At 37.8% G+C, this 7,863-nt stretch overlaps 1 protein-coding gene across 1 annotated transcript in view; it reads right to left on the reverse strand.

Annotated features, from left to right (window-relative positions):
• Positions 1-2,940, reverse strand: part of casq2 (calsequestrin 2) — a gene marked incomplete at its 3' end in the record, with an annotated part of 5,629 nt that extends 2,689 nt beyond the window's left edge. Inside the window, 2 exon segments of the mRNA XM_014026303.1 lie at positions 1,028-1,112; positions 2,467-2,940. Of these exon segments, the coding sequence (XP_013881757.1) occupies positions 1,028-1,112; positions 2,467-2,703 (322 nt within the window).
• Between the last annotated feature and the right edge of the window lie 4,923 nt (positions 2,941-7,863).

Here is a 7,863-nt window from a genome sequence, read left to right on the forward strand (position 1 = left end):
CTGTCGCGTTCTCTCATCCTGGCCACACCTCCACTCTCTAACACCCCCTCCCCTAACCACTTTGATGCATTTTTCAAATTTCGCGTTGGGGCTGAGTTATCTTTTCACAGGGGGGGTAAGATACACTTTAATATTTTACATGTTCATAGTTCTTTGTAGTAACACATTTTTAAGAAATAAAGCTGGAGTCTGTTGCTAGTCTGAGAGGGACTAGGACAAAATGGACTGGTACTGTCTYAACTGCAATCTCAAAAGTTTCATCATGCTAAAGCTAAAATTTAAATATTTACATTTCCGTCATATAAACAGGTACAGATTAAGGTGTTGGTACCCAACAGCTTGTTGATGTGATTCAGTTAAACGTGATTGTCTAATTTATTTATGCACGCTTCAGTAATAGGATGTGAAAATAAYGGTTTGTTGCTTATTTTACAAAAATGTGCTAAAGTGGTATGAACAGATTTGTTTATACTCTTAAATAGACTAATAATCTTTGCATTAGAGTCGTGTTTCAAACTAAGTGTTAGTGGCATAAGTGCTTTCAAGCTTTTCATTGGCCTGTTTAAAGAAAACAAAATGTGTGAATGGTAGAAAAATCCATCCAAGCCCATTCAGGCATAACTCCAAGGTTTCTAATCACACCGTTCATCAYATTTTGAGTCAATGACTCTAATATCAAAAGTAAAAGGCAAAATAAAACTGATTGTAATTTGCCTAAACGCATGCATATAAGATTTAAAGTTCTTGGGTGAATTTTCTGAGACAAATAAAACAAAATGGAAGCATTCTGGTCAGTCACATCAGATGCGTTCTTTTGATTATTGTGGAAAAATACCAACAACTCACATTGTCTGTAGTTTATTGCAAGTGCAAGAGCTATCTACAACAGGTAAGATACTTACTGTTGTAAACTTTCCACAGAACTCGGTTTTAGACAGCCTTAACTACTACTTTAAATTAAATACATGTGATTAAAAGTTGCCATCTATCCTTAAAAAGAATTTACTGAGAAGATAAACGTACTCACCTAATTTCTTTGCAATTTTTGCATCTTTTTTTGAGTCGACCATTCCAAACCCGATGTYTTTCTCTTCCAGTACCTGAGCTGCAAGCTGAAAGACGTGTCGTTAAAGTTTAAACAGCAAGAAAAGAATCAAAGTCTTTGTGCATTTGGAAACACAACACATTTTTTTCCTTTAAAGATTTCAGTTAAGACATAGGAGACTGACAGCAGCACCATAGTTGCCAATATGACAGAGRTACTCAGGGGCACAGAGATACAATTACATAATCACTCAGAGACCTTCTAAATATAACCAAAGTAACAGTATACTGTATATAATTGTTCTGGTATTTGTTCTGCACTGTACAGTAGAGGAGCTCTTTGAGTGTCTGACCTCCTGCTGAAGAGGAGGGAACACCTGATAATATTAACTGAGCCTTGAAGAGAAGCTGGCTGATTGCAATGGAGCTGAATATTTTCATAGATTTTAATCTTTAAATTWATGAGTATAGATTTAGATTTTAATGTTTGACACATGCAGCTATCTAGAGGTGATGAATGATGTGTTAAAACTTAATGTTTAAACCTTATGATAAGGGACAAGAAAATACAACTACATTAAAATGCATTTACTCAAATTGCACTAAAATAACTGTATTATCAGGAATAAAAAATGTTATTGAGGCCTATTTAAAAACATAAATAGTGACATTGGTAGTTAGCTGTAACATTTCTATGTAGCCTGGAGTGCTTTTAATAAAATTTTAATGTTTCCGCATACATAACTGCTTAAAATGTTTAAATGATTATAAAATAGCATTTTTGAGATTGGACTTTTGACTTGACTCTTTGTTTGTTCTTCAAGTCCTGTCAGACAAGTCAGTTGTCCTAAATTGAGGTCATTCAACAAGTTATTTAACTGAACTTTCCTTTTTACGACAACAGTTGTGTGTGCATCCCATTCTGCAAAGAGCTACAGACTCCTTTCATGTTGTTTGGGTGCCTGGCTAAAGTACATCTGCCCACCTGTGATGTGTAAAACAAGTAGCAAGTAAGACCATTTGGGATCAGATTACCTCCAAGTCTAAAAGGAACTCAGCTTCAGCTGTTTGCAACTGGAACAAGGCTTTGTACAATTATTTGGCACTGAAGCAGCAACAGAACCGTTWAAGCTGGTAAACCCAAACACCTTTAAACTGTAAAAGGGTTTGGGTTTACTCGTGCTCTTTTTTTCAGCAGAAAAAAAATACAGGATGAACGCAGTTCGTGAGTTTCAACTAGATGGAGATACCCATTAAATTAGGCTGAAATGATCTGAAGTTACAGTGCTGTATTAGAGTTTGAACTCACTTATCTTGGGGAATCTCTGTGAATAAAACTATGAATAAAATAAAAAAAAACCTTTTGCACATTTGATTTGAATGTTATAAAGTTAGATTTGTCCCTCCTCGTTCTGCTTTTACCTCCAGAACTAGCTCAGTCATCTGGTGCTGCTTCTGCAGCTCCTTGCTGTCTGCGACGGGCTGGTGGTAGAACAGGCAGAGCATGCTGTACTTCTTCAGGGCTCTCTTGTAGTTCTTGTCATCGATGTCGAGAACACGGTCCTTCCCATCGTAATGTGGGAACTCCAGACCTTTTTCAGCCGGCGCCACATTCACAAGACTCAGGCATGGGAGCAGAAACAACCAGAGGGAGAGCATGGTCCCAAACACCTCCAGAGGATGACTTGGTTTCTGTGAATGAAACTGCAGGGTCTTTGAAGGGAAGGGGTGGAAATCCTGCAGGAAGAAGATAGCAAGCTGTCAGTGGAGGCTTTTAGGCATCCCCCAAAGCAACCCAAACCCTTAACGTTTCCCCTCGCTCCCTGATTACACCGTCAGGCCTTCTCTGTGGACACAAAGGGGGGGAAGCAGAGAGCTGTCGGGCCTGTGTGTTTCTGCGGGCGGATACCATACATAGTCGCGCTTCTCTTCCCCAACCCATTCAGGATAGGCCCATTTTTAGGAGACCAGTTGTTTAAAAGCTAAAAATAAAACAGCAAGTGAGAAAGGGAAATAGCAAAGGATGACTGTGGGGGCTTATTAGGAGCAGTGGCCCCTCCCTCTGATATTTCTTTGAGGGATTTAGTGATGGGGGAGGAAATAGCCAAACCTCAGATTAGTAAGTTCCACTATTTCCTCTGTCTTAAAGAATCAAATGATTTTATTTATTTTTATTTATTTTTAACCTTGTGGTGCAAGTTTAAAAAGTGCTTTTGTATTTTAGGAAACAATCTGTCAACATGTGTGCAACGAGCAGTTCAAAGAGCTAGAGTTTGGGTTCCATGGTTTWGACATCGTAAACACACGAACACCATCATTTATCTTCTGTATTAGTTGAGTGTAAAAGGAAATTTTGATGCGTTTGTTACTGTTCATTTGTTTAATTCATATATATTATATTGACAAAATAGGAGCAACTGCACCTCTGCTTTGGTCATTTTCATATTTTCTGCTTTCTCAAGTGTCCAAAAGTGTAAAATAAAGCCTCTGCTGCCCTCTATAGATSACATTTAACCAGCTGTATTCTCTCAGTGATTTTAAAAAGCYAATGTGTGCAGACAATATAGCCAGCTGATGAATCTACCAATAATTTGTTCAGTATGGTTCTCACTTTGTATGAAGCCAAAAGTTTTATCCAAAAACTCTCGTTAAATGTTAAGCTCAGATTACAAATGTTTTAACCAGAGTAAGGCAGTGTCAATAAATTATCCTCAAACTTTTTATGAGCATCATTGCAAACACTGTATGTCACCTGACAGACATAACATTAGTGTGAGTTGACAAGCATAATTATGTTCATATCTGACAYAAATGAGAAAACTGGACAAACCCCTTAAACCCATTCTTGGTTGAAAGCTGCAGTTTCTGATGTGATGAATCCATTTATTGAGCAGCACACTGCAGTTTTCTTTAGCACACTCAACTGACCATGTGAATRTAACTTCCTCTCTGTTTTGTTTTGTTGTTAACAGGACATAGAGACTAATTTGGTGCTGCTTCTCCGTTTGCATAACATTAATCWTTGTCCTCTCCAGATGAGTTTCTAATTGGAGCCAAAATTTTCTTGAACTTCATCATTATTTATGTTCAGACTGCCTTCAGACCCAGGAATTCTCTCTCACTAAGCTTTGATTGATGCAGTCATATGAAAACGTTTGGGCAGCCTTGTTAATTTTCCTGTTTTACCTTTATAAATCATTGATTGTTTGGATAAAAAAAATCAGTTAAATATATCATATAGGGGACAAACACAGTGATATTAGAGAAGTGAAATGAAGTTCGTATGATTTACAGAAAGTGTGCAATAATTGGTTAAACAAAATTAGGCAGGTGCATGAATTTGGGCACCGTTTTCATTTTGTTGATTTCAAAACCTTTAGAACTAATTATTGGAACTTAAATTTGGTTTGGTAAGTTCAGTGACCCTTGGCCTCCATACACAGGTGAGTCCATTTATGAGAAAGGGCATTTAGTAAGTTTTTCTCCTCTTTGCATCTTCTCTGATGAGTCGTAGCATGGGAGTCTGAAGACAGCTTTCAAATGATCTGAAAACAAAGATTGTTCACCATCATGGTTTAGGGGAAGGATACAGAAAGCTATCTCAGAGATTTCAGCTTTCAGTCTCCACTGTGAGAAACATTGTGAGAAAATGGAGGACCACAGGCACAGTTCAAGTCAAGGATAAAAGTGGCAGAGCAAGAAAAATCTCCAATAAACAAAAGTGAAGGATGTTGAGAACAGTCAATCAACCCACAGACCAGCACCAAAGACCTACAACATCATCTTGCTGCTGATGGAGTCACTGTGCATCGTTCAACTATTCAGCACACTTTACACAAGGAGATGCTGTATGGGAGAGTGATGCAGAGGAAGCCTTTTCTCCGCCCACATCACAAACAGAGCTGCTTGAGGTATGCTAAAGCACATTTGGACAATCCAGCTTCATTTTGGAATAAGGTGCTGTGGACTGATGAAACTAAAATAGAGTTATTTGGGCAGAACAAGGGCCGTTATGCATGGAGGAAAAAGAACAGCACTCCAAGAAAAACACCTGCTACCAACAGTAAAATTTGTTGGTGGTTCCATCATGCTGTGGGGCTGTGTGGCCAGTACAGGGACTGGRAATCTTGTTAAAGTTGAGGGATGCAGGGATTCCAATCAATATCAGCAGATTCTGGAGACCAATGTCCAGGAATCAGTGACAAAGCTGAAGCTGCGCCGGGGCTGCATCTTCCAACAAGACAACCACCCTAAACACTGCTCAAAATCTACTAAGGCCTTCATGCAGAGGAACAAGTAGAACGTTCTGGAATGGCCATCTCAGTCCCCAGACCTGAATATTATTGAACATCTGTGGTGTCACTTAAAGAGAGCTGTCCATACTCAGAAACCATCAAACCTGAATGAACTAGAGATGTTGTGTAAAGAAGAATGGTCTAAAATACCTTCAGACACAATCCAGACTCTCATTAGAAGCTGTAGGAAGTGTTTAGAGGCTGTTATTTCTGTGAAAGGAGGAGCTACTAAAAATTGAGGTAAGGTTTTTTTATGGTGCCCAAATTTATGCACCTGCCTTGTTTAAACAATTATTGCACAATTTCTGTAAATCATATAAACTTCATTTCACTTCTCAAATATCACTGTGTTTGTCCCCGATATGATTTATTTAACTGATATTTTTAATCCAAACAATCAATGATTTATAAAGGCRAATCAGGAAAATTAACAAGGGTGCCCAAACTGACTGTAGATAGGTAGGTTATTTTGGAAGCTTGAGCTACATCGGAGCGCTAGCAGTGGCTATTGTCTCAGGATGATGATGTCATAATATGAGATAGGCAAAATAAAATTAATTGATAAAATGACAGCGACAGCAGTAGTGCATGACCAATGTCTCACAGCAAGAAGGTCCAGGGTTTGATCCCCGGTTCGGACCTGGGGTCTTTCTGTGTGGAGTTTGAAAGTTCTCCTCGTGCTTGTGTGGGTTTTCTCCAGGTACYCCGGTTTGCCCCACACCCCAAAAACATGTGCAACAGRTTGCCTTCAGGCCCAGACCTCACTTGAAAAAGAGATCTGTGATCTCAATGGGACTTTCAAACAATGACAAAACATCACAATCCAGCCTTATTAATTACCTTGTTTGACAATTTCTAAATAGTTGATGCCAAATTTGCTTCAATTTACCTCTAGAAAGATTCAACTGTATGCATTGTGCATTTTATTATTGCTTTTGTCACAATAAGTTAAGTAAAAACTCACATTTTAATTAAATCTTATAGCTTTTTTAGCAAGGTGACATCAAATCATTTTTTAATCAACTTTACAAACTTGAGAAATGGAAAAGCCATCACTACTCAGTTGATTGGTGTTTTTAAAAACCATCAGCATTTTAATTTTGTCCAAAWAAACATTTTTTTAGGGCAAATGTTGGTGATTTAAATCTTTGCCTGAAGTTTTGAAGCAAGATGCTGCAAATTAAAATGCAAACAAAAAAAATGTAAAAATGAGTGTAAACAAAAGTGACACACATTTAGATTTATGTGATTTATGTTAGTAAGAGTTTTTTTAAGCAATAGTTTGAACAGGAGATGGCAGTATAATGCAGCACATTTAAAACTAATTTTTCCAACTTTTTAGATTTGGGAGATTCCTTCAATAATAAGATGTCACTGCTTGTCCTTTTGTTCCTTTTTAATTGTTTTTTTTTACCTGATATAAAATATATATTTTCTTTTTTATAACTATTTGCCTTATTTGCTTTTGCAAGAGGATGTCTGCTGATTTTTTACTGTGAAATTTTAAGAAGATAAAAATAAAACCATCTTTTGCACAAATAAGATTAAAAAATCGCTCAATTTTAATGTGTCAACGAGATAATAAAGTGAGTTATCTTGTATCTTCAGCTCTGTGTTCATGTAAAAGCTACGAGTTGCTGTCTTTCACTGATGGAAAATTTGAGGGGCTAGAAAAATAAAAAATGGTCAAATATTCAAACTGCACAAAAAAAACTATAAAGAGCCTGGAATTCTCCTTTTCCCCTGGTCAGYTTTCAGCAGACTGACAAACGCTACTTGCAACATATTGTGTGTTGAAACCAGCTGACCGCAGGAACATCTGATGCTTGTTGCAATAAATGAAACAGACCCCATCAGCCTGCAGAGTGCTGGTATCTTTCCTACTTTGCAAATGAAATGAGATCTTACAGAGCAGCAAAGGTTTGCAAAACAGCCTTTACATTAGCAGAACATATTAACAATTGGTGATATGTTCAATGATCAAAATGTGCATCATTCTGACTTTTTTCTCTGTTTTTGTTTTTTACAAATTWAAAAAAAAAATCTAAAACAACTTTAACAGCCAGGAAGCTAAAATGGTGCTCCTACAATTGAWTTATAAGACTAGTGTCTTGCAAGATTTACAGCAGTGTGCAAAAATAAACCACCTCTGATTATTTGCTGCCTGCCATGAAAAGCAGGCTATCGTAATCTTCTGTGTACTTCTGTGTGTTTGTCTGTTAGTAAAATACGAACCAGAGGAATTACGTGAGAGAGACTTGGAGTAAAGCCACTGCTCCTCTGTGTTGAGAGGAGACAGTTAGGGTGGTTCAGGCATCTGGTAAGTGTGTTTCCTGGAAGCCTCCTTAAAGATGTCTTCCGGGCATGTTCAACTGTGAGGAGACCTCAGGGTTCACACAGGGTGAAGAGACTTTGTTTCTGGGATGGACTGGRAACATCTTGGAGTCCTCCTATAAGAGCTGGTCAAGGATGTGGTCCTCCCTGCTCAAACTACTGCTCCTGCAACCTGACTGGGAGACAAATG

The sequence above is a fragment of the Austrofundulus limnaeus genome, unplaced genomic scaffold, assembly GCF_001266775.1.
Source record: "Austrofundulus limnaeus strain Quisiro unplaced genomic scaffold, Austrofundulus_limnaeus-1.0 Scaffold541, whole genome shotgun sequence".
Classification (NCBI taxonomy): Eukaryota; Metazoa; Chordata; class Actinopteri; order Cyprinodontiformes; family Rivulidae; genus Austrofundulus; species Austrofundulus limnaeus.